General features: G+C 45.9%; 1 protein-coding gene across 15 annotated transcripts in view; it reads right to left on the bottom strand.

The window, feature by feature from the left end:
- Positions 1 to 25,921, bottom strand: part of CUX1 (cut like homeobox 1) — a 276,461-nt gene that overhangs the window by 68,377 nt on the left and 182,163 nt on the right. For 8 of the 15 annotated variants that reach the window (XM_083479155.1, XM_083479160.1, XM_083479161.1 and 5 more), the window contains 3 exons: positions 23,567 to 24,396; positions 22,442 to 22,607; positions 19,566 to 19,622 (listed from right to left, as the gene is read on the bottom strand). The exons of 1 other annotated variant lie outside the window; for it this stretch is intronic. In XM_083479155.1, the coding sequence (XP_083335281.1) occupies positions 19,566 to 19,622; positions 22,442 to 22,607; positions 23,567 to 24,396 (1,053 nt within the window). The remainder of the gene's footprint in view (positions 1 to 19,565; positions 19,623 to 22,441; positions 22,608 to 23,566; positions 24,397 to 25,921) is intronic. 6 more of the 15 variants (XM_083479159.1, XM_083479151.1, XM_083479152.1 and 3 more) reach the window with 1 other exon arrangement.

The following is a 25,921-nucleotide window of genomic DNA, read 5'->3' as shown; positions in this document are numbered from 1 at the left end:
CCTCTGGACATGATGTGTGATTTGACAGTGAATTTGGGGTGGCCCGATGCAAAAAGCCTGAGGATCCATGAGGATCCGTGCTTCGGAACCACGTTTTTGGGCCACGGTTTCACCAGGAAGTCGTGGATCTGTGATTTTTGTGTTGCATGCTGTGCCCATGGCCATGATGCTTGATCTGATGGTGACTTTGGGCTGATCTAGTGCAAAAATCATGAGGATTCATGAGGATCCGTGCTTCGGAACCACGTTTTTGGGCCAGGGCGTGGCCAGGCAGGTGTGGATCCGAGTTTTTTGTGGTGTAGGCTGTGCCCCTTACTATGATATGTGATTTGACGGTGAGTTTGGGTTGGCCCGATGCAGAAAACGTGTGGATCCATGAAGATCCGTTCTTGAAAACCACGTTTTTGGGCCACGGTTTCGCCAGGAAGCCGTGGATCCGTGATTTTTGTGGTGGATGCTGTGCCCATGGCCATGATCTTTGATCTGATGGTGACTTTGGGCTGATCTAGTGGAAAAATCATGAGGATCCATGAGGATCCGTGTTTTTTAACCATGTTTTTGCGCCCCTGCGCCCCCCCGAAACAGTGGATGCGTGATTTTTTTGATGCTTTCTACAGAGTAAGACATGGTCTACAATATCATGGTGGTTTTATTTAATTTGAATGAAAAAATCATATGAATTCATGAGGATCCGTGTAGATCCGCCTTTTACCTTTTTCCAAAATATACAAAACTGACAAAACAAATGTCTAAAATAGCCTCTGCTTGTCCTCAGCCAAATATTTGCTCAAATAAGAACTTCTTCCAATACTACACTTGGCTTCCTTCTTTTTCCAACACGAGTAGTACTATTTGCTTTGGGGAAAAGAAACAAGAATGTCAGAGAACCTCCGGACGCACACATCAGGAAATCGGTACACACGCCAACTGCAGCACTGGCAACTATGCCCTGACATTGTTTGCTTTGCACTAAATGCTGGAGTTAGAAAGGAAAAGTGCAAGTTCCACATTCCTTTTGCAAGTTCTGTTGGTATGTGACCCCAAAATGGAACCACGTGTGTCCACTTTGGAGCCACGGACCTGTGAGTGGCACCTTCCACTCCCCCCGTTCGTAGGGCTTGGCTTGTTGCGTGTTTTGCTTGCTCATTTGCATGCAACCTCAGCCGCAGGGACAATTCGCGAAATTAGTCTATTTAGAATTGATGACGTACTGCGCCCTTGCAGCGGTTTCACGTGTCACTCTCCCAAAGAAGGGTCTGTCTGAGACGCTCTCGGTTTCATTACAATGGAGAAGACAGCTGAATGATTTTCCTAGCAACCACTAGAGGCAGATGGCTGAATCAGCCTGCTTTTTCCTATGCTGCAAGACACTTTGCCGGGGGAAAGGAGCCCTGTTCTTGGAAGGAGTAGCAGTAATCTGGGATGGGAATCTGTGGCCTTCCATATGTTGTTGGCCTCTCAACACCCATCAGTACCAGCTAACATAGCCAGCAGCTTGGGATGATGGCTGCAGTGGTTGAAATTGAGGAGGCCAGCACTAGGACTGCGAGGGCCATTGCATTTGATTTGTTTTGTGCTTTGGGAAGAGTCTCTCTCCCCCCGCATATGAAAGCTTTAATGCCTATTAAGGCTGATATTCTAGTATATGCAATTATTACTAATCTATTGTGTTTTTAAAGAAGTTTTTTCAAAATATTTTCTGAATATCTACACTTTTTTTTTTAAAAAAGCCTGATTGCTAGACACCTTTGGTGTAGAAGAGCAGGGTAAAAACTGTAATGAAATAAATAAGTAAAAGAGAAGGGTATCTGCTCCCTTCCCCAACCTTCAGGAAGGAAAGAAGGAAGGAATTTAAATACACGTGTCCATGCCAATGTGTGAAATGATCCTTAGAGAATGGGATGTGTGCAACTAATATACAATCCTCGCTATTTTACAGACAGGCACACCATACCTTTTGATGATAAATAAAAACTAATATAAAAGAAGGACACAGGGTGGTAGAAGTTTGTCCCTGGCCTCCTTACTGAGGAAGCTCACGCTTGTGAAGTTAAACTCTTTCTGCCTAAGATTTGTCTTTGAATCCCCGTGCACTTTCTTCAGGACAGCCTTCCCTGATCATCTTGTTCCTAGGAGGTACAAAGCCCTTTCCAAACATTATGACATCGAGTTAGATAAAGTGAGTAGCACTGTAATGAATCAAAGCTATTTAATAAAAATTACTGAATTGCTTTTTTTAAAAAAAAGTATCAAATTGTATTTAGAAAAAGGTGTCTTGGCATTCCCATAAAGGTCCTTTTCAACTCAAGTAATTGGATTTCTTACTTCTTCTTTTTTAAAACAGCTTATGAAAGATGCAAAGAAGAAACCCCTCTTTTCCTTTAAGCCACCGCAGTCCATATGTAATGTTTAAGGCAATAAGAATGCTAGAGATCTAATTTCTTTTCTCTGCCTAGCCTCAGGTCGCTGTGCAGCTGCATCCAAAGCCCAGCAAATGTTATTTTTGTATTTGAAGCAGTGAACGAATGGCAGTGTAAATTTGCCCTGATTCACCCATGCGAGGGACCAATTTGGCAGATCATCCATCTTGTTCACTGTACACTGTCAGGGATGGCATGAATTCCGTACATGATAAACAGATTTCTCCTCAGATCTGTGTCCTTTAACCCACAGCAAGGTCAAAATGACGGCTGCCTGGTTAATAAAACTGCATGCTGCTGGTTCAAGCCCCCACTCTCTAATTTCGTCCCTGGTGCCAGCTTAAAGAAATCGCAAACTACAGCAGCTGTGAATTTTCCATGCAAATCTCGGACCACACAATGCAAACCCCACACAGAAATAATACTGGTGTTGGATGGAAATAAAAGGAGAAATGACACAGAATAATTTGGGGAGGAGGAGAAAGTCAAGTAAGGACTAAATGAAAGTATTGCACTTAACAGCTACTTTTCCCAACCTGCCTGCACCCAAATCTGCTGTCAGCCTGACCATTTGATTACTGGTGAAATGTTATATCACTTGCATTTGCTTTGTGTTTTTCATGAATCGGAAACACACAAAGGGATATGAGGTCTCTCCACCCCACCGCAAGAAAAAAATAAATCATATATTCAGTATGTGATCTCTACAGCCTGTATTTATAGGGGTCCCTATGTGTTCTGGACAGTAGACTAGGGAAATTAAGGGGAAAGGGTATAAGAGAAAGGATTGGAAGTATTATTTTGCCCCCTCCCCAAACCCCCCAAGCTGTTCAATGATGGTCAGGCTCCTCACTAGGGATGGTGCTATCTAGCAGTTAAGGGTTGCTCAACCCTCCTTTCCATTTATAGTATTAGCCCAAGGTGGATCGTTTGAATAATTAAAACAATGGTTTAAAATAAAATAAAATAAAAAGACCAACCCCAAAAATACATGTTAAAAACAGTCCAGAGCAGCAGATAAAAGCACCAAAAGTAAGAGGCCAGACACTCCAAGCAGGACAAATACCTGCCAGAAAAAAATATTCAAATTATTGTTTCCTCTTGATTCAGAGGATTTCCCCATGGTACCCTATCTCCCTTGTCCTGCAGGAGCCAAAAGGTGAGGAGCAAGTTTAGGGCCCTTTAACAACCAGCCAGCTCCTCTGAGAAGAGGTAGGGGGTTTTCTACATGACTCAACGTACATATGCTTTCCATCCTATCAAGGAGCTTGTAGAGACAACAGCTATCTTTGCAGGACCCTGGGAGCTCTCTAAGGTCCTGCAGGTAGTCTAGCTGTCTTGAACTCCTGCCTTGGCCTCTTGAAGGGACATAAAGATATGTATATGTATATACATATATCTGTGGGCATAAAAAAGATAAATAGACAGTCCCATCAAGAATGACCACAATCAATAATGTGGTGGCAAATGTAACTACTTTTGCCTGTGTTGGGAGGAGGTGCTATTTGGGGTAGTGAAATGCTTTGCCTCGTTTTTAGGGTGTGGATTTATGGGTAGCTAGGGCAGCAAAGTCTCTCTGTGCTTTGGACCTTTTAAAGACACTCACTGTGGGGACAGGAGGTCTTTGTGTGACTGTTTGGTGTCTGCGGTGGCCATTCATCTCCCATAATGCCTCAGCCTGCATGGAATTATGCTGCAGACCTTCCAGTCCTTAACTGCCCCTTTCCCCCCACCCCCTTTAAAAAAAGTGAGTTGAATGATTTTGCTCTCCTAAAGTTGAAATCCGTCTCTCCCGATCTGCAATCCACAAATGGTGTGGAGGGCATTTTGACCTACCCTTTTCAAAACGACCCTGTCTGTACTTGCCTTTTGTGGAGCTGCTTGCTGAACTCCACTCTGCCGGGCTTTCTTTGGGTTTGACTGCTAAAGGGAAATCTGTTGCTGCCAGCCTGCCCTCTTAGCGAGCTCATAAATAAAGCTGCTTTGCAGCATGATCAATCAGTATTTATTTGTTTAGGTTAAAGGTTGTAACAAAGAAGGTGGTACACGAAATGACAAACTCTAAATCAGACAAAATGACAAATCCCAATATGTACACACAAACCGGTGAATCAAAGACTTGACTGGCTAATTTGATGCACTCTATGAATTCTGTCCCCACTGCAACTCTGTCCTGTCTCACAGGAGTGCACTGTTTACTGGGTTCTGTGAGGTGTTTTTCTACATCTTGACTCCATGATTCATGGATACATAGCCTCCCGAGTCGGCTGAAGCAAGCTCTCCTTTATACAGGAGTCTGTTCTCTGTTTCCAGCTGAATTACTTTTCTTCTAAGCACATCCCAACCTTTCCCCATTCTATCCAAAATTATGTCAGGAGCTTCAATTGTAGAGTTGGAAGGGACTACTGGGGTTATCTAGTCCAACTCCCTGCAATGCAGGAATCTTTTGACCAACGTGGCGCTTGAACCCACAACCCTGAGATTAAGAATCTCATGCTCTACTGAGTGAGCTATCCCAACATTCAATGACTGGGGCTCAGTAGGCAGCATTCTATGTTCTATGATGTCAGACGATGGCTCAGGGGGCTACTCAGCAAATTTAGCCAATCACTGTATTAAAGAAGGGATTTTATTAGCAATGCCACTTTCTAGACAAGCTAGAAAGGCAAAACTTTCTTTGCCTATAGAATGTCCTTGGTGTAAATTGAGGAATCCCTTTCACAGCTATTTCTCAAGCAATTTTTATTGAATTTCATAACGGGGGTTGGTTTCACCTCTGGTTAAAACAAATGACCGTAAAATGATCTAAGAGATCATTTTGGATTCCTCTCCTGGAATGTGCCTGGAAGTCGCACCCACCTGCAAGTAGTAGGCTAAAACCAGTTTAGCTGGCCTGATGGAAGTCATTCAGATTTTTGTCAGCAGTTTGGATTTCACAGGGCTCAGAAACTGCTTTGGATTTGGAAGACTGCTGAAATTCCCATGGCTAGTACTGTCTGCACACTTACCATGCATCCCTGTGATAAGGGACCAGCCAATATATTGTACACAAAATACTGCAAGGGAAGCAGGAGTTTCCAGGAGCCTTTCTTCTGAAAGGAACTGGTCCTATAAAAAGTGACCCTGGATTTCCCACCATGTGGGGAACGGGGAGCATAGAACAATGCACAAGATGAAAAGGAAGTGGAACACATGTGGACACATTCATTCTCTCATTGCTTCTCAAATTACAGAGACACACATCTTTCCTCAAAAACCCAACACCACCAGGTTCAAAAATTTGAAAAGTGACACTGAAAATTCTATGATATTTGTGAACAAATAGAAGACATTTTCAACAGTGTGTGGAGGATTGATTCCGCAGTGCGCAAGCATGACAGAGGCTTTACATGATACATTTGCTCAGCACCTGTATCACTCAGCTCTCTGACAGGACAAAGAGGCAAATCCAGGGTGTGTGTGTGTGTGGCTGAAAAAGAGCAGCAGCACAGAAGGTCCGATGGAGGGCTCCTTTGTGCAAATGCAGCTTCCCTGATCCAAGCCTTTACCAAGAAGGCAACAAAGCTTAAAGCGACATTTTTCCTGCCTATGATAAACAGGGGTTCCAAGCAGGTTTGTGTTTAGAAGTACAGTGGTACCTCTGGTTAAGTACTTAATTTGTTCCGGAGGTCCGTTCTTAACCTGAAACTGTTCTTAACCTGAAGCACCACTTTAGCTAATGGTGTCTCCCGCTGCCGCCGTGCCACCAGAGCATGATTTCTGTTCTTATCCTGAAGTAAAGTTCTTAACCTGAAGCACTATTTCTGGGTTAGCGGAGTCTGTAACCTGAAGCGTATGTAACCTGAGGTACCACTGTAGTGAGGAAGCAGACTTCCAAGCAGACTAGCACCACAGTAGAGCATTCCTTAGAATGAGGCTGCATGAAAAACAATGGAGGGAGTCAGAGTTCCACTGGTTCTCCATTTCAGCTCTAAATCAACCAATACAGTGGTATCTCGAGTTACAAACGCCTCAGTTTACAAATGCTTCAGGTTACAAACTCTGCCAACCTGGAAGAGTTACCTTGAGTTGAGAACTTTGCCCCAGGATGAGAATGGAAATCGTGTGTTGGAGGCGCAGCGGCAGCAAGAGGCCCCATTAGCGAAAGCACGCCTCTAGTTAAGAACAGTTTCGGGTTAAGAACCGACCTCCAGAATGAATTAAGTTCATAACCAGAGGTACCACTGTACTTAAAAAGGGAACTACTATGGATGGTGTGTGCCCAGGCCTCAGAAGAGAGCAGAGGTCTGTGTCATCAGCTCCTGAGGATTGGCAGGTACCACAAGGCCAATGGATTGGCCAGGCCTGGGATAAGCATTTAGAGCTTGGCTGTCTACCTTTGTCTGGTCAATGGACCTGCTGCACCTCAGGAATCCCACTTGCAGATCAGGTGCCTTAACCTTAAAGGTAAAGGTAAAGGGACCCCTGACTGTTAGGTCCAGTCGTGGCCGACTCTGGGGCTGCAGCGCTCATCTCTTTTTACTGGCCGAGGGAGCCAGCGTACAGCTTCCGGGTCATGTGGCCAGCATGACTAAGCCGCTTCTGGCAAACCAGAGCAGCGCACAGAAACGCTGTTTACCTTTCCGCCAGAGTGGTACCTTGCACTTTGACGCGCTTTTGAACTGCTGGGTTGGCAGGAGCTGAGACCGAGCAACGGGAATTCACCATGTTGCGGGGATTCAAACCGCAGACCTGATTGATAAGACCTAGGCTCTGTGGTTTAGACCACAGTGCCACAACCTTAAGGGTCCCTAAACTGGGGAAGGCACCCCTTTCAGTTCAGGGTCTGGCATGGCCACTTGCAATGCCTGTCTCACTCTGGTATGGGGCAGCTTTTCGTCAAGAAGCAGCAGAAGGAGTCTAAAAACTCATTCTTGCCTGCCAGCCAGAGACAAGGTATTAAACCCATGTATATAACCATGTAGGAACAAGTGCAGGCCCCATGAACAAGAGACCAAGAAAGAAAGACAGAAAACAACAGCAAAGGCAAAATCCACCCATATGCATACAACTGGGGGGAATTACTAAGGAAGAAAATGAGAAATAAATACTACACTCTCCAGATAGCAAGCAGACAAAGGCCATGTTCAATCGGAAACTGGAGTGGACTGAAAAGCAGATTCACTATGATCTGCCAAGAAATGTCTACCATTGATCTGATCCACTATTTAAATTCCAGTGCACGGCCCTCGATCTCCAGTAATAATAACCCAAATTCCATTTAGTGTTCATTTGAGCAGTCAGGATAAAGTCATTTCTTATTATCTCCCCACTGTGTAAAAAACAGCTTGAAGGTAGGAAGTCAGCAAGCATTTCCACCAAAAAGTAATTATCGGGAGTGACATTTTTACTGCTGGCGTGCCATAAGGCGGACTGCGCAGTTGGAAGGACAAGCCGCTGAAGCAAAATGACAGGCCATGCCGTGACATTCCAGCAAAACCCAGACATTATTTTCCTGGCGGTTGGGTCTGATGTACCACTTCTCATTAAGTCCAGGGCCTGGGCTTCAGGTTCATGCCAAACTAGTCAAATCCCAAAGTTATGTATAAATTAATACCGGGGGGCGGGAAAGGACCAACCAGAGAGGGCAGGCAGCTGCTATGAGCTTCTGCTGGGAAGGGTTCCCTGCTCCGGCCATGGCTTCAAAAAGAAATCGGAAACACATGGCTGTGGAACGTCTACCAAGGACAGTTCAGGGTCTCTCTTTACCTTTTGATACACCTTTAGGGGGTGGGGGAGAAATCTGAGGATTGCCACAGCAGTGGTTTTCGAAGTTTCTCTTGAGAAAACCTTTTCCATATAGGCTGGGCTGTCAAGTGACCCCTGCATGGCTGCCATGGATTTTGGGGACACACTTTAAGTCACACACTCATGCCACAGGTTAGGCCCACTGCCACCCTGTGTGAATAAAGAATGTTGGGGGAGATCAGGAGTCGAGGGCAAAGTCTTGTTCAATGTAGTTTCTCTGCCACTATTGATCTTTTCAATGAAGAACATCCATAGCCCTCCACAACTGAGCTTGAAAACTGAACAAGAGGGACACGAGCTGCTCAAAGGGGCCAGTGATGGCACTCTTGATGTAATATAATAGCAACATCCAGTCAGGGATATTGCCTTCCCTTGTTAAGCCGGGATTCACAGACAGACAATCCCCAAATCTACTCACCCAAGTACAGAGGCCAACACAACCAATAACTTTCCCATGTGCTATGCTAAGGTATATTTGTTTGGGTACATCTTTTGCTGCTCTATGTTTTATGTGTCACTTAACGCAAGGTGCTATAAAACACAAATGTGGCCAAGCACTGGCAGCTATGCCTCCCTTCCCTAATGGTTTTCACAATATGGGCATTCTTCCATAAAGGTGTTCTGTTTTATTATTGACCTGACCCAAACCCAAAGGATAAGGCAGGGACAAAATAAAAATGGAATGAATGAGCAACAGATTCCATAATAGTGTGTAATGAAACAAGAGTCAATGATTTGCTTTTGATACCCTAATTCTGCTCTGTGGTAACGTAAACCCACTGCTTTTTATCCTTTCCGAGAGATACTTTCCCTAAGGATGTAAGAACAGCCCTGTTGAATAAACTGAAAGGCAATCTAGTCTAGCACCCAATTTTTCTTATAGAGGCCAACTTGATGCCTTTGGAAAGCCCTCAATCAGAGCACGAAGGTAGTTCTCATCTTGTCTGTTTCCAGATGTACGTTTGTGACACAGAAGGTAGATCAATCCTCCTCCACGATTTTGTCTAATCCTCTTTTTACGTAATCTAAACTCAGAGGTCTTTGTCATGCGCCTTGGCACAATGAACCATCTAGCAAACTGAGAGGACTCCACTTTCTCTCTTAAGTCAAGCTGCTGTGGTCCCATGAAGTGCAGTAAGACTTGAACTAGTATTCTGGATTACTTTTTTATTAATAATATTATTATGTAAGTTTTTTCCTTGTTATATATTAAGTTTATATTATTTCATTGTAATATTGAATTCATCTTCTGTTTATTGAATTGTTTTTGCTTTATTTATTTGAACTTTAGATATGCTTTGTGACAGATTCTGCCCCTTCCCCCAAATGTTACATACTTTGATAAGTTGTGACAGCCGCAGTGATGTAATAGATTGAATGCTGAACTTGTTAAAGTTCATTGGGTGACTACTTCTTAACCTAACCCACCTCGCAGGATTGTTGTGAGGATAGACTGGGAGGAGACCCATGTACATTGCACTCCATGGAGTAGATAAAGGTACTTTCAAATGCCCATCAGTTTAATTGGGTGATTCTGGGTTCTAACATTATTCCTTCCTGTTGTACAACTTAAAGTAATTATCACAGCATACCCATGCACAGATCTTGTCACACCCTATACTAAAACAGAGCTGAGGCTCTTTAGGCAGGTCGATGGGCGAACTGAGGCATCAGAGTTGGAAGGGTACATTGTAAGCCACCAAGTCCAACCCTTTGCTTGGTGCAGGAAATCCAGAACCACAGCATCCCCCAGCAGACGGCTTTCCAGCTTCTGCTTGAAGGCCTTGAGAAAGAGAGAGCCCGCCACACCTCTCGGTCATTGGTTCCATTCCTGAACTTCCTTACTGTCAGAAAGTTTCTTCCAATGCTCAATCGAAGTATACCCTCCTGTAACTTCAGTCTATTACATTGTCCTGATCTCTGAGGTAGCTGCACTGAGAGCCAAGTCTTTGCCCTCTGGGTACTTCACGAACGCTATCATGCCCACCCCCCACAAAACCTTCTCCATGCTAAATAACACACCTGGTTCGTTCGACCTTTCCCCACAGAACCAATTTTCCTTACCACTGGCCCTTTTCACTGCCATCCACCCAACCCACACCAATTTGTCTAAATACTTTTTACAATGTGGTACCTGGAGCTTGACCATGGTACTTCAGGGGAATGGACCACTTTCCTCCAGCAAAGGCCACTGTTGCCTTCTACATGGTCACACTACAAATCTATTTAGCCAAGTGGGTTCTTCTCTAGCTGGCAGGAGCTTTCCAAGGTCTCAGGCACAAGCAGGGGCCTTCCCCAGCTCAGGAACCCAAGATCCTTCAACTGGATATGCTGAGGACTAGAGGACTTCTGCGGACAAGGAGACCCACCCCCATTCAGACCCCCTCCCTCTATTTTGGGAGGTTATTCTTTACCACAAGCCCCTGACTGCCGCCAACTAGGCTGGTTCTTTTTCACTCTCTGAATATTTGCCTCCCTGCTTCCAAGAGCGAACAATGCTCCTGCAAACCGCCCCGAAGTTATAATAAGAGCTATTAAGGTACATTATTTTACACATCCTCACATTTGCGCCATCCTGCTTTCCTTAATTTGTGATTAAAAAAAATTGTTGAGAGAGGATACTTAAATGTAGGACAGTCAGTAAAAAGTAATTTATCATCTTCCCGCTTCGGTGGATGCGCTATCAGCCAACTCATTTTCCGCATTCATCATGCAATCAGCCTATTATTTGCATATTAATCAGGCAGTGGACCATGAACGAGCCGCATCCCAGCCAAATGCTGTACTCTCTCAGGAGGAAGACTCAGTAATTATCATACATCAGTGTTATGATGTGGTAATTGATTATAACATCTTTCTGTTGCCCCTGGGGAGTCCCAATGCTAACCCAGCCCTGGGCCTAAATCTCTCTCTCTCTCTCTCTCTCTCTCTCTCTCTCTCTCTCTCTCTCTCTCTCTCCCTCCCTCCCTTCCTCTCCCCTTGCTCAGTGTTCCCCCTTCTCTTCTGCTCCCTCCCCTCCCCACTGCAATTAGTGCATTTTCAAGTTACTTTTCTCATTTTAAATAATCATAGGTTGAAGAGGTGGCAGGAAATCAATTCTGCCGGAACAGAAGATAAAAATACAGAGAGATCATCACTGGGAAGTTCTCCTGGCCTGGGCAAACCTCGCTGAAACAAACAGGAGGCTTACGTAGGAGAACTTCTCCAGGAGTTGCTGCTCCTGCCGTTATTTATAAAGCGCCTACGTTTTTTGTACGTGCTGCACAAAGCCGAAAAACAAACAAGCAGTCCCTGTCTGTCGCAGCCTTACATGTGTTTAATTGTGTCTAATTATAAACATGAAAGAAAAGGAAAACGGCAACCATAAAGAACATTAAAGGGATGAGGACGAAGGTCCTCTAGTCCAGCTTCTTATTTTCCACAGTGTCCAAAGAGATGCCTCCAGGGAGCTCCCCAGCAGAGCTTAAAGGCTGCTACTTATGGTGGTCAGCTGGAAGCACGGCATGAAGGCAACTGACATTCAGCACCATGCTGCCTCCGAATATGGAGGCCCCAGTTGGCCACCACGCTAACGGCAATTGACAAAACGACTCCTCTTACGGCAAGCTGGCAACCACCATTGCATCTTGTAGCACTAAATTCCATAAATTAATCACATATTAAGAATGTAAGAGCAGACCCAGGCTGATCAGATGAAAACTCACGTCTATAGCCCAGTATCCTGTTTCTCACAGTGGCCAACCAAGATGCCTCTGGGAAACCCGTAAGCTGGACATGAAGACTATAGGCTTCTCCTGCTGTTTCTGTCCCCCCTCGCTGCCTCTGATCCTGGAGAGAGCAGCACACAGGCACCATTGGATGGGCAGACCATCCTGAATGCACCAAATCCCTTTTTAAAGCCATCGCTAAATCTTATGGCGGCAAATTCTGTGCATGGTGTGAAGAAGGCCTTCCATCTTTGTTGGTTCCAGTATCATGAAGGAGGGAGAAAACCCTGTTTTGCGACGTGTCATTTCTGAATCCTCATGACCAATGAATTTCAAGTTATTGTATTGGAAGGGGGGGGATCTCTATCCACTTTCTCCACATTGTGTCTATAGCCCATGATTGTGTCCCACTTTGTTGTCTTTTTCCTGAACGGAAAACCCTCAAATGATTTAGCCTTTGCTGGTAGAGAGAAGGCTCCAGCCACCCGACTGGCCCTCCTCCTGGCATATTTTCCTGCTCTGCGGTGCCATTTTTGAGTAGAACTGACTGGGACTGTGCACAGTATTCCAGACATCACTGCACTGCAAGATTTATTTTGAGGCACTGTAATACTGGCTCCTTCCCAGTGGTTGGGGCCCAGTCAAATAAGATTTTGTCCTGCGCAAGCCTCACTGAAACGGAAGGGGCTTATGCAAGAGAGCACTTGTCATGTTTTGGTCCGATGCTGAATACCATGGAGACTGCGGCAAGGTTTGGAAATGGGTTGCGTGAACGTGGACAGCTCTAAGTGAGCAACTTGCTTTGACAAAGGTTGGGATAAGACTGGGGCCCTTTCAGCCTCCATCTCCAGACTGCCTCCTCCAAGCCTACCCCCCCCCCCCGAGGAGAACATTGGAGCCTGAAAGGGCCAGCTTTCTGGCCTGAATATGGGCACCATTTCATAAGCTCCCTCCTGATACGCTCCCTTGTGTTACTGGACTGGTGATATGTGTTGGGAGGACTCTGGTTCTTCAAACTCAAGAAAGGCTTTGGCCCTACAGCTTCTGGGATGTTTGTCTGGGGGCTCCTGCCTAACAGGCTCAGGTGTAATGGCCTTCCTATCTTCAGCAATTAGCTCGGAGCCTGAACCTGACCTGGCCATTGCAACCGCCTACTCAATGTCCAGCTAGATTCTTTTTTTATAACATTTTTTAAATTAACTTTTCAAATTTTACAAAGAATAAATCTCTCAGATCCGTTGACTTCCCATGGTGTTCTTTTCTTACCTTATAAAGCTGCTATATTACTTATATTTTACCCATTATAAACATTGATTATAAATTATTAAACTGCAATTCTCATCCGCTGCTATACTTAAAATCCTGCATATGTTTTAACATAGCCGTAGGTTGTTTTTTTTTCAAATAATCCAAAAAATATTTCCATTTTTTGAGCTTTTTTTCTTCATTCTGTTCTTTAATTCTCACAGTTAATCTACCCAACTCAGCATGTTCTGTCATCTTCATAAGCCAATCTTCTTTCACTGGGACTAGATCACAGTTAGATTCAAAGGTCCTGATAGGGCTTGCTGCTGTTGGATTGTGCCTGGGACGTTTATTTGCAGCCATCCCTTCTCCTGCCTACGCTTCTAGGCTATTGCTTGCATAATATGTTCTTTCTGCCCCCCCCCCCAATCAGATAAAACAAAACATTGCAACCTCCGAGGGTAGCAATTGTGAAGTTTTTGGACAAAAGGCAGTTTCAAGCTGCTTTATTTAGGTACCAACTGACAGGCTAATTTCAGTCCCTTTTGCAAAAGGGCACACAAAACATCTGCCAGTTGAAATTGGCACTATTTTAGGATCTGAGTTCCTAAATGGGAAGTTGGGGGTGGGGAAAAGGAGGGGAGAAAATAATCAAAAATGCAACAAAAGCAATAAATAAATAAATGGATAGTATGAGAAGATATGGAGGGGCACAGAGGGAAAGGAGAGATGACGTCTGCTACCTGCTCTCAGTGCAAGACTATGTGACAAAATTCTAGTAATGGAAATAATTTGTTATTCTGAGGAATGATGGAATTTTGGTGTGTCAGAATGTCATTCTTAACCTGCATCTTCACTGCACCACTTCAGACCACGCAACTGAGCATTCCTTGCAGAGAATAAGTGTGCCAAGGAGAAGGACCCTTAGTTTTTTCCCAGAGCTGCTCTCTAGATGGATGGAACTGCTTTGTATGGAAAAGAAAGAAATCCCGTGAGCCCTTACAAAAGCTCTGAAGTGGTTTTAAATATACTGTTATTCGCAAAGAAGATCTCTGGATTCAATCCCAGGCTTTGCTGGCTGGTATGATGGGAGTTGTAGCTCAAAACATCTGGAGGGAATGAGGTGGGGAAAGGCTATTTTAAAGGATGCCAGGCAGAAGGCCTCAGCCTGAGATTATGAAGAGTCACTGCCAATCCAGGGGCAAAGCTGGGCTAGATGGACCAAGCGACCGAGTGCTTCATATCAGAGTAACTGATCTGCATGCAAAAGCTTCCAGATTCCACCCCTGAATTCTCCAGCTAAAGAATCTCAGGTTCTAGGAGGTCTAAGGAACAGTCACTACCTGAGGCCTTATACAGCTGCTGTCAGGCCAGGTGGACTGATGGGCGCTTCAGAGGAGGACTCACAGCACATGCTTTGTAAGCAGAAGAACTCATAGCCAAATCCCAGGGAAAATAGCTCAGATTGCATGCCTGAAAGACAAGCCACAGTAGATTGCCTGGGGCTAGACAGACCAATGGTTTGATCCAGGCTATTTTCAAATTTTATTTTAAAGGTTCCGTTCTGAAAGAACCGCTAAAAGATGCAAGGCACTCACTTTCCTAGCAAGGAAACAATTTTCTTTGTTTCAGGGATCTAAACCTAGGTTTGTTTATGCTTCGCTCTGGGACCCCATCCAAGCAAGTGCCGGAGTTCATGCTCAGACATGCACCCTTCACCCCACAAGCCCTCAATGCCATTTCCCCTCCAGCTCCTTCAGGAAGGCAGGCTCCCTCCGGCGGCCCAGTGCTAAGGCGACCCCCTGCCAGCTGCAGCGGCACCCAATGGGAAATGCCACCTGGCTGTCAGGAGCCATTCCCGGCTGCTTCCACCAGCTGCCAAGGAAGTGCAGAGTGCCTGGTGCTGCCCCCCTAGCTGTGACCCTCTTACTGTGTGATGGTAAACTAGCAGCTCTTCAAGCAAGCAGAGGGCAGATGTCAAGCCCTCCTGCATGGCAATTCTCTGTACTCTTTAGAAACCCCAAAGTCATTAGCTTGAAAGAGCTGATAGGAAAGATCCCAGAGAGGCTGAAGGAGGAGAAGGTGAGGGGCAGAAGATGCAGAGGAAGGCAAGGGAGCTGTGGGTGGAAAAGGAACTTATTAGTTCATTTGGGGAGCCTTGACACTGGAATACTTCCTCTAGGAAGACTTGGCTGGTAATGATTTGGATTTGTTTTTTGCACCTGAGGAAGACCTTTTCATTTCCCCAGGCCTTTTAGACTTACAGTTTTAGATGTTAGCATAGGTAAAGGTAAAGGACCCCAGGACGGTTAAGTCCAGTCTAAGGCGACTATGGGGGTGTGGTGCTCATCTTGCTTTCAGGCTGAGGGAGCTGGCGTTTGTCCACAGACAGCTTTTCCAGGTCATGTTGCCAGCATGACTAAACCGCTTCTGGCACAATGGGACACTGTGACGGAAACCAGAGCGCACGGAAATGCCGTTTACCTTCCCACTGCTTGCAGTACCTATTTATCTACTTGCACTGGTGTGCTTTATTATTTACCTGACCATTGTATCAGCTCCTCTAAGGGGGGGAGAGGAAGACAGCAGTATACATTCTCTAAGTAAAGATAATTAGCAGTAAAGACAATTAGCAGGGTGGCAAAAGTAGGCATACTGCTTTAGAATCCACTTTCTTTGTTCTTGACTCAAGATCTCATCATTCACAAAATCAGTAAAGAAAAACAATCCTTTTATTTATTAATTAAAAGTATTCCTACTTTTAGGGACGTGGATGGCGCTGTGGGTTAAACCACAGAGCCTAGGACTTGCCGATCAGAAGGTTGGCGGTTCGAATCCCTGCAATGGAGTGAGCTCCCATTGCTCGGTTCCTGCTCCTGCCAACCTAGCAGTTCGAAAGCACGTCAAAGTGCAAGTAGCTAAATAGGTACCACTCCGGCGGGAAGGTAAACGGCGTTTCCGTGCGCTGCACTGGTTCGCCAGGAGCGGCTTAGTCATGCTGGCCACATGACCCGGAAGCTGTACGCTGGCTCCCTCGGCCAGTAAAGCGAGATGAGCGCTGCAACCCCAGAGTCGGCCACAACTGGACCTAATGGTCAGGGGTCCCTTTACCTTTATTCCTACTTTTGGGCCACCCTGTATGCTGACCATCCAAAAACTATTAAGCACTGAAAGACAACAGATGAAAGAACCTTTAAGGACAGGCCCAAGGTAAAGGGGGCGGGAAGCAAAGCAGCTAGATTTCTGAGTACTGTGCCTATAAGACAGGGGCATGCAGAAGGTAGATTAGGATCAACAGGAAATTCCCTAGGTCATTGGCGGCTGATTGGCAAGAGTTTCTGACTCCCAACTGTTTAACAACAGCAACAACACCACCCTCCCTTTACTTTTTTCCACCTCAGATACATTGCTGAAATGAAGAAAGCTAAAAAGAAGCAGATTTCTGTGCAAAAGGACTGTGAACTCAGTTGAGTTCTGCTACTGTAAACCAACACCTATGGTTCTAAATGTGTTCAAAGGCACTCTGCTCTCTAACTAAATGTATTTTACGCCTGGCTCTGGTTGGTAGATCTTGGGGTTCGAATACAAACCAAGTAGATCCTACAAGGGAGAGGTCTGCCCACCTTTGCTATAAATCATTAGAAACAACCACAGATCTATGCTCCACCCAATCCCAATGTTTTGGGATGGGTAACAAAATCAAACTGTCCCCTCGCAGAATGGTATAAAATTTAATCTTGCAGACCCTTTATACCAGTCCCCAGAACTTATATTCCCATCTTAGAATTGCCAGGTTAAGTTTCAAGGCAGCCCAATTATTAATGGAAAACTGTAAGTGGAACCTAGTTCAATGTCCTCACACATATAATTCATTTAACTCAAGTTGCACAAAACCCTCTCCAAAATGCTGCCTTCAAGTAGGAACTCTGCTTCAACATTTACTTCCTTCCTAAGGAGCCTTAGAGCAAATGCCAATTCAAATTATCCTCCAGATTGCACTTTTCACATGCACCGGTTTTTTTGTTTTTTTGTTTTAATCAGCTTCATTTGTTCCGCAAAGAGCATGGCAGTGAGAATAGGACGCCACAATTCACATTTTGCAGATGCAGAACCAGTGTTTCCCAAGGAAATGTTTTCTTTGGAAGAAGAGTGTCTCTTTATAAGATTTGCGGCTTTAAAGTGTCATATAAGCAGCTACAGGCTTGCAGTCAATAATTTGACCGGTTACTTCAAATCAATTATGAGGTTTTTCATCTTTTGAGCTCCTGGCCATGTGCCCCTTCTTCTCTCTGCCCAGAGCTTCACCCAGCTTCCCTTCCCCTCTCCATTCTGCTGCCCACTCCTGCTGTATCACTCCCTCTTCTAAGCCCCAACATGCTTCCCTAATCTCCACATCTTCCTTGGCATACTGCAGAGGCAGGGAAACCTGTGGATTACAACTCCCATCATCCCTGACCACTGGCCATGCTGGCTGGGGCTGACGGAATTGGAGTCCAACAAGGTTCCAAGCTTTCTCATGTTCCTACATCTTTTTACCCTGCCTTTCCCCTTTCCAGGGTTTGAACAGCCCAGCCACTGGTAGCCAGCGGCTCTTTCGCCTGCCACACCTCCCTGTGATGTTAGAAAGAAGTATCACTGCCAGACGTTTCACCAAAATGGATTTGTGCATGTCACAATACAAATTATCTCAGGATTTTCACTTTAGAAAAAAACCCACCTCTTACTGCACCCCATAACAACCACAATTCCCTGAGCAGCATGAAGCCTGGAATGATGAATGGGACTCAAAAAGAAAGACAAATAAAACGAGAAATCTGAAAGTCCCCCAGGATTACCCTGGACTGTATTAGCAAATTAAGAGTTCCATTTCAGAATGGAGACGGGCAGACCCAAGGTGATACACGCACCATGAAGATGAGCACACTGAGTTCAGCTCTGCTTTCCTGCTTGTGTCTTCAAGTCTTTATAAAGTTAGAACCAGTATATGGGAAAAGAAGATGCCTTGTGAATGAACTATATAAAAACTCTCTTACAAAGCAGCACCGTCAAACTGACTAGCCAGTCACTTCTAGCACACCTTTCTGTGGATCGACTCCAGGGAAGAGTCTGTACCGTGAAGCTGCCTTAAAACAGAATTCACAAGTGCACAGTCTTCTAATAAAACATGGTGGTTGACACTGGGGTGTCACAGGCAGCGGCAGAGCAAGTCAACTGGGCGCCTGGGGCAGCACACGTGCCCTGAGCCCAGGGGCAGGGCCAGCCGCCCATGGGGTGGGCCGGGCTGGGCCGGGGCAGGATGTTTTGTGGGGCCTCCCCTCCGAGGAGTCTGCGTGCCTTCTCCCACTCAGCTGCCCTACAGCTGGGGGGAGGCAGCAGGCAGACCGTTTGGGGCAGCGCGGCGCCTGCAGGCACCCAAGCCACCGCGTCACTCCCAGGAGAGATGTGTGGCTTGGGTGTGCTGCAGGCCCTGTGATGAGTGCCACCTGGCATTTTGCCACCCCCCCAGTGGTGACACCCAGGGTGGACCATACCCACCACACCCTCCTTCCTCCGCCCCTGGTCACAGGCCACCAGAAGTAGCAGGGAAAGACCACTGATAGTGACCATTAAGGCAAACTACCCCTATACTTCACATAGAGGAAGGACAGAGACAGCCAATGGGAGACAGAGTACTTTAACAAAGGCTACCTATGAAGTTCATCTCAGAGGCAAAATCTGAACAAGAGATGTCTTGGCTTATCCATCACCCTCAACTGCTATGATCCTGTAGCACTTAATGTGAGTCATAGGACTCTCTTTCTAATTTGAATTGTCATCTAGTACAAAACCAAGGAATTCCCCCACCGCACCCCAAGCTGAATGAACACAATCCATTGAACACCTCTGCTACCCAAAGGACAACACACATGGAGCTATTAATTCCAGAAACTCAGTAGAAGATTACTTGGGACGAAGCATTCTTGATGGTGGCACCCAAGCTTTGAAACTCCCTTATTAGAAAGGTTTGTCTCCCTCCTTTTTGACCTCTAGGCATCTCACTAAAAGTGGGGTGTGCGTGTGTGTGTGTGTTAAGCTGTGTTTGTCATTTGTCTGATGCTGCTCAATTAGTTAGATTTTAGTTGCTGCACTGTGGATTTTAAACATAATGAAATTCCTGAATCAAAAGGAAGGCTATGCACTTTAACAAGTAAAAACAAAACAAAACAAAAACCAAAGACAGAGTAACTGGGGGAAAATGAGGAATTAAACCTTTTAACTTTTTGCAGGGTAAAAAATCCAGGAAATGGAAGGTGCAACTCCAACACAACAGAAGAGAATGGAACAAAGGTTGCTCCCCCACGCCCCATGAAGAAGCCAAAACACAACGCAACCAAGCAAAAGATTTTGTAAGAAAGCAGCTGATTACCTGAGCTTGCGCATCCCTGCTGAAGGGAATCTTGCAGTGATGACACAGAGTGAAGAACTGGAGAAAGAAAAGGAGGACTATCAGGAAGAGATAGAAGAAGAACATAGCCTACAACTTGCCAGCAAAATGAGGGTCATTAAATGGCCCAGGACTAACAGAGAAAAGCAGCACAATATCAAACCAGCTCAATTCCCATTCCTTTATACCAGGAAAGTGGAACCTGTTGCTGAACTGCAACTCCCATCATTCCTGATCACTGGCCATGCTGCCTGGGGCTGAAGCTGGACTCCAGGAACTTTTGGAGGGCCTGGAGTTAGACACCCCTACTTTAAACCTAGATCAGATGTGGAGAACCTGCAACTCTCCAGATGTTGTTGCACTCTCCTCAGCCCCAGCCAACATAACCAGCAGTCTGGGATGTTGAGATTTTGTAGTAAGCAGTATCTAGAGAGCCACAGGCTCCCCATCTCTGATCCAGGGGATGGTTTGGAGGAGACTCTAGGGCAGGTACAGAGGATACCCACAGTTATCTGCTCTCTACATATGGCAGAGGAGCAAGAACTTGCCTATGGAGCAACACTCCCAAATACTACATTTGCAAAGGGCACAACATATGTAAAATCCAATGCCTATAGGCCCAAATGGTGTGATTGATTCATTTCCCCACCCCTGACTGAGGAATAGACTGTGTGATTTAGGTATGCACCCTATTAAAATGTGATACCTGTGCATGGATGCTCCAGGGTGCGCAAGGCAAGCCTGGTTGAAGGAACAAGAAGGGCTTTCTCGCTCACCCCTACCATGAATACAGAAGAGGCAAATAAGGGATTCCTGCTGCTCAATTGAGGTTGGTTCCACACAGTTAAGTGCCTCCTAAGCAGCCAGTTTTACTTCTGCTTGTGTGGTTCAACATTTATATTACAAGAAGTGTCCAAATGCAGTGCTGACAATCACAAGAGGAAGTGGACAATTCTGTAAAATCGAGTAAGTGTGAAAAATCCAGAGATTAACTGGACAGTTATCAAGTAGCCCTTTGTCAACATCCTCCATGATTTCAGCTGTTCACCCAACATGCAAATGCCAGAAACCACGGGACCTTCCCTTGTGATGGTCAACAGTCTCTGCATCATATTTAAGTTTCTTTCAGATAATTTAGGAATGCCCCCTCTAGCAGGCCATTGCCAAGCCCTTTAAAGTCTCATCCTAATGAAATTGTGCCTTTCTTCCACACCCACTTGGTGCTTTCGACCACAAAGAAAAACTATCCAATGAAATCCTGCCCAAATGCACCAGTTTTGTTAAAATTTCCCCCTTGAAAGGCATTTAATATTCTCTCTGCATAGAAGCAAAGCCTGAAAATTACCTTAATTAGTTTAGGCACTGAGTCTGCTTGCTGATGGGGTGGAATCTTAAAATTGAGGCGCTAGGTATTGGATTTCTTGCATCTGCATTCTAGATCCATTTGAAATAGGATCCAAGAGCCCTCCAGAGTTTGGGCTGATCTGAAGTAGATGGTTTTATATGCAAACTTCCCAAGGCTGGTGGGATGACTGAGAGAGCTCCTGGGAAGCACTGTGATAAGCCCCAGGACCACACAGCATGCAGTTTCCATGCTTCCATGTGTTGCTGCAAATATTCCTGGCCCTATTAAAGCAGCTACTTCTAGCCCCCCACCCCCATTTTTGCAAGTCAAGGGTAGGGAAAGTGCAGGCTGTATGATAGCCCCATCAGACTCTTAGAGATGTCTGGGGTCAGGGGGTCAGATGGAGGATTAGTGGCTTTGCTGATTCAGAATGGATCCAAATTAAATTCAAATTACTTTCCAACACTTGGCAAATGTCCTCCAAGTTAATCGGATTCACGTGGAATCGTTCTGAATAGGATGGTGGAGGATGGGTGGACCAACTCACTTCTAGTCCCCGATGCCCTTTAACTGTAAAAGGAAGGACTCTAAGCAAAGAAAGGAATAGCTCAAGCCTCCCACATAATTCCACAGTTAAGTGGACCACTTTGCAAGGCTAACTTGTGCCCTCCGTCTTGAGGCAAGGATGCTGAAGGAAAGGGAGGCGGAAAAACAGCTGCAACTTGAGTTCCTGAAGCCCCAGCATTGAGAAACACCACCAAGGGATGCAGGTACCCTCCGTCCAGGCATACAGGTTGCAGGCATGAGTGCATTGAAAGAGAGTGCAGCTTTACCTTTTCCTGGAATTACTTAGCTCTTCCTTAGGAAAGCCCAACTTATGGGGCTTTTTTTGGTGGGATGCCTCTTGCCTTAATGTGGTTTCCAAAGGTAGGGCAACCACTCACCCACTGGGGAGCTTATCAGGCCCAAAGATAAGGGAAAGTTGGCAGCTGCAGTCCACTCTGTCATCTTATGCAAAACCAGTAAGGGAGGGGGTGATTCTGCTGAAAGGGCGTTTGTGGTCATGGCCACAGTGTTGCACACACATCAGGCTGCGTTTTCCCCCCTACTGCAGGGCATTTCCCCTTTCAGACACTGGCCAGGAGCCGGAAAACACACCAAAACAGCAGCTGCCTTCTCAACACCAGTGAGTGGCAGCTCTGGAGGAACCCAGTTACCTATTCTCTGAAGGGTAAAGACAACAACCACTGATGCTTTATGCATGTGTGTGTGTAAGAGAGAGAGAGATGTTTGAATGTGAATAGGTTGTGTTTGTGACTTTGGTCCCAACCTGCATGTGCTTGCCCCCTCCCACCTTGAAACAGTCTCTAGAAAGGAATGCAGCCCTCCAGCTGAAAAAGATTTAGCACTACAGTCTAAATGGAAGGGTACAAAACCAAAGGAAACACTGTGAAAGCCAAGCCTTTGTATGGCATTAAAAAAACACACCAAAAGAGTCCAACTGTCTACTTACCCTGGCCTTGGGGCTGCCCTTGGGATGGCAAGACTCCCTGCCCCAGTTCACCGTTTAGCCAGAGCTGCATGCGGATGAATGGCTCGCGGCCTTTCTGCGTCAACTTGCTCCATGGCTTTGGCCGGGACAGCATGTCACTGACGCTGCCCTGGGAGAGGCCCAGCACCTGGAGGGAAGCAACCACAGAGGACATGGGATTAACAGTGCCCTGGATTGGAACTGGGAAGATCAGGGGGTAGCCTGCAGACTACATGCAGCTCTTATTCCTCAAGAGAGACACCTGCTAGAGGAGAGATTGTGCCACACTCTGCCTTCTTGAACCTGCTGGCAGGAAGAGTGCAGGGTGCCACAACAGCACTTTTAACCATTCTTATTGTTATGAATGCCTTCAGCCGCATCTCTGGTTACCTGTTGTTTGCCCTTCTGAGCTGGCAAGGGGGGAGAACTGAAGCAAAGGGACTACACGGAAGGAAGACAAGTGGAAAAAGCAGCTGGGTGTTTACTGCCCATGTTCGATGTGCTATCCAACAGATACAAAGTGTCCTGGCTTTGAAGACACTCAAAATCAGGACAAAAGGGAAAAATGTGCTAAGAGGAAGGCATGCTTGGCAAATCCACACTGTGATCAACTCCTGCCTGGAAACCAATGTTCCCACTGTGGAAGGACGTGTGGATCCAGAATTGGCCTCCACAGTCACTTACGGACTCATTGTTAAAACTGTGTTTATGGAAGACAATCCTACTCGGTTACGAGTGATCGCCAAAGAAGATGACCCGGGGGACTCACACAACACCCTTGTGCTGGAAGACACCGAGCAGTTTTCTGCCACTCAGCAAGCAGGGAATAGATGTTTGGCATCATTCCTCTACCATCTCCACCTCCACAATTCTGTGGCTCTTACTCCCAATAAGCCTCTTGGTGGAGAGTCTCCCTCTTTCTGGTTTTCCTTCAAAGCCCAATTCTTTGAAAAATACAGGTTCTTCCAAGAAGATGAATGAAATATGCAAATTAATAAATCAGATAAATTTGCCATTCTCCCCTTCTGCAGATAACGTCCCAGACGGTCTTAAAGTCACCATCACAAGGCACACAAACCAACAAACTAGCTCCAGCTAAGCGCTTACCTTTTCCCCAAATATCCTTTGGCAGATGCCGTTCTTCGCTAGCTTCTCTTTGACCTGACGGGTTAGCTCTATTGTATCCACTTCCTGGTACATATAAATCTCATACTGCTCGGGGGTCAATGGAGGAACGGAAGGTTTAGATGGCTTTGCTAAAGAGACAATGGGGGAGGAAGGGAGGGGGCTGTTCTGCGGCGTCTCACTGCGGCTCGCCCCTGTCACACTCAGTTCAGAGCTCTGGGAATAGGGTGACTCCGCGTTGGGCCACTCTTTCCAGTAGTCCGAAGAGGAAGGCCCTTGAAGCTGCTGGTTACGGTCCGACCGAGATTGGCTGCTGGCCTTCTCCTTCCCGCTGGTGGTTTCCTCCACTTTGGGGTCATCTGGAGGGGCGGCATTCCTTCTGTCAGGCTGCACAGTGTTCCACCAGTGGTCCTTCCACACCCCGCTGCGCCCCAGTTCATTTTTAACGTGCCTCAGCACCCCTTGCGTTGAATCAGACATCCCGTGGAGGTCCAGGATGGGGGCCTCTTGGGCCTCCTTCTTCAGACCAGAGAGAGTCTGCAGGGAGGAGATGCTGGAATCCACAGACGACGAGTGCTTCTTCAAGGACATGGCCAGGGGGGAATAACTGGCGACCGAAGAAATGGCGGGCGTGGGGACAAGTTTTGGGGACAAGATGGAGATCTCAGCTTGGGACAGAGGGGTTGCTTTTAAGGCAGGTTCGAGGGCGGCCTGCTGTGCTTCCATCTCTCGCCGGGCTTGCTGCAGAATGGAGCGGATGGCATCGTCGGATCCACCAGTGCTCGAGGTGGAAGGTGGCTGAGCCGGCTCAGCTATGGGGATAAACAAAGAAGGCATGGTGAGATGTTGTGGCCCAAGTAACTGATTTTGCCAACACATTGGAATCAAAGTCTTGCTGCCCCACCCCGTGGTGCAAACCAGAGAGGCAGGCCCAGAGAAAAAGTCATTTACTGGTTAATCTCCAATGTTTGTCTCAGAAGGGTTGTTTCTGAAATTTGCAAGCCAACCTCTGCGCAAGTCCTTTACTAGAAACTGATGGAAATAAAGGAGAGAGGTGGCTCGTTCCCAAAATTACTTGATTGGAACCCTGAGGTCTACCAGTATGCATGAGATTTCCCTTAGCTTTTTCATGCCCTACAAAATACCAAGAATTACTGGTGAATGGTCAATAGTCCTTGACTTTTCAACACTCTGTTGTCTATGATTATATGAACATCTTACTTATCAATGTTTTAATCATTCCAGTTCTCTATATTAGAGAATAAAGAGCAACGCATTCCTTGACTTTCAAACAATTTGCTATTGCTATTGTCGTACAGACATCAGACTTGCGCCTGGACACCGATTGTGATGTCACCAACATCACACGCAATATCAAAAGAATAGGACATGGTTCTCATTCTGAACTACTGGGCCGCTCATATAGTGCGGCACACACTTGAGGGAACCATGAAGACAGCAAAGCTGTGATAATTTGTGACCAAGAAGACAGAGCACTCAGCAACCTGCCCCTGCAATGGAGTTGAGGTTTGCTTTTTCCTCTGCATCTCTCCTAACCACTGCACCCATGCCTTGGATATTTTCTGTCCCGCTTCACTTCATTGGCCTAGTTTGCATGTCACACCATGCAAAATTACGGCTTTGCCACGAGTGTGGACTCGCAGAAAGGAGTTTGCTTCCCTCCTCCCTAATTGTTCTACTGCTTTGTTGCACTGAGCCAAGCTGTGTTTGGCTTAAGCATCTTATCTGAACTTGGGCTCATGGTTTAGCTCTTCTAGACAAGCCACAAGCCCTAAACCTTGGTTACAGCTCATGGGAAGTCTAGAGAGTCTAAACCATGAGCCCAGGTTTGGATGACATTATGGCAAGCCATGGCTTTAGATCAGTGCAACAGAATGACTGGGGCAGAGCAAAGCAGACACCAACTCATCTCCAGGAGCCTGCAAATTTGTGCTAAGTCGTAGTGTGATGTTTGAATGAAACCACTGTGTTTCTAGGCTTCTTCAAACACTCATCTCTGCATTCTGCTTTCCATGAGATGTAGTAATCGCCCTTTCTCTCTCACACACATTTTCTCTGTGACCAAACTGAGAAGAATGCAGAATAAAACCCACTGAAGATTAATGTGGGAATATGAAAAATATATTTCATTATTATATTTCAATTAACTTTCTGTGCATAACTAAACCCGCACACAAACCAGTTTAACTGCTGAAGTTTCCTGAAACTTCCAACATTCCACTTCATTATGAGAGAGGGAGAAAAACCTTTCTCTATCCACTTTTTGCATGCCATTCAGTTTTAGACGCTTCCATCAAGTCATCCCTTACTCACCTT

The sequence above is a fragment of the Podarcis liolepis genome, assembly GCF_965112155.1.
Source record: "Podarcis liolepis genome assembly, chromosome: 16".
Classification (NCBI taxonomy): Eukaryota; Metazoa; Chordata; class Lepidosauria; order Squamata; family Lacertidae; genus Podarcis; species Podarcis liolepis.
Note: the sequence above shows the minus strand (reverse complement) of the source record. Positions and strands in the feature narration are given on the sequence as shown.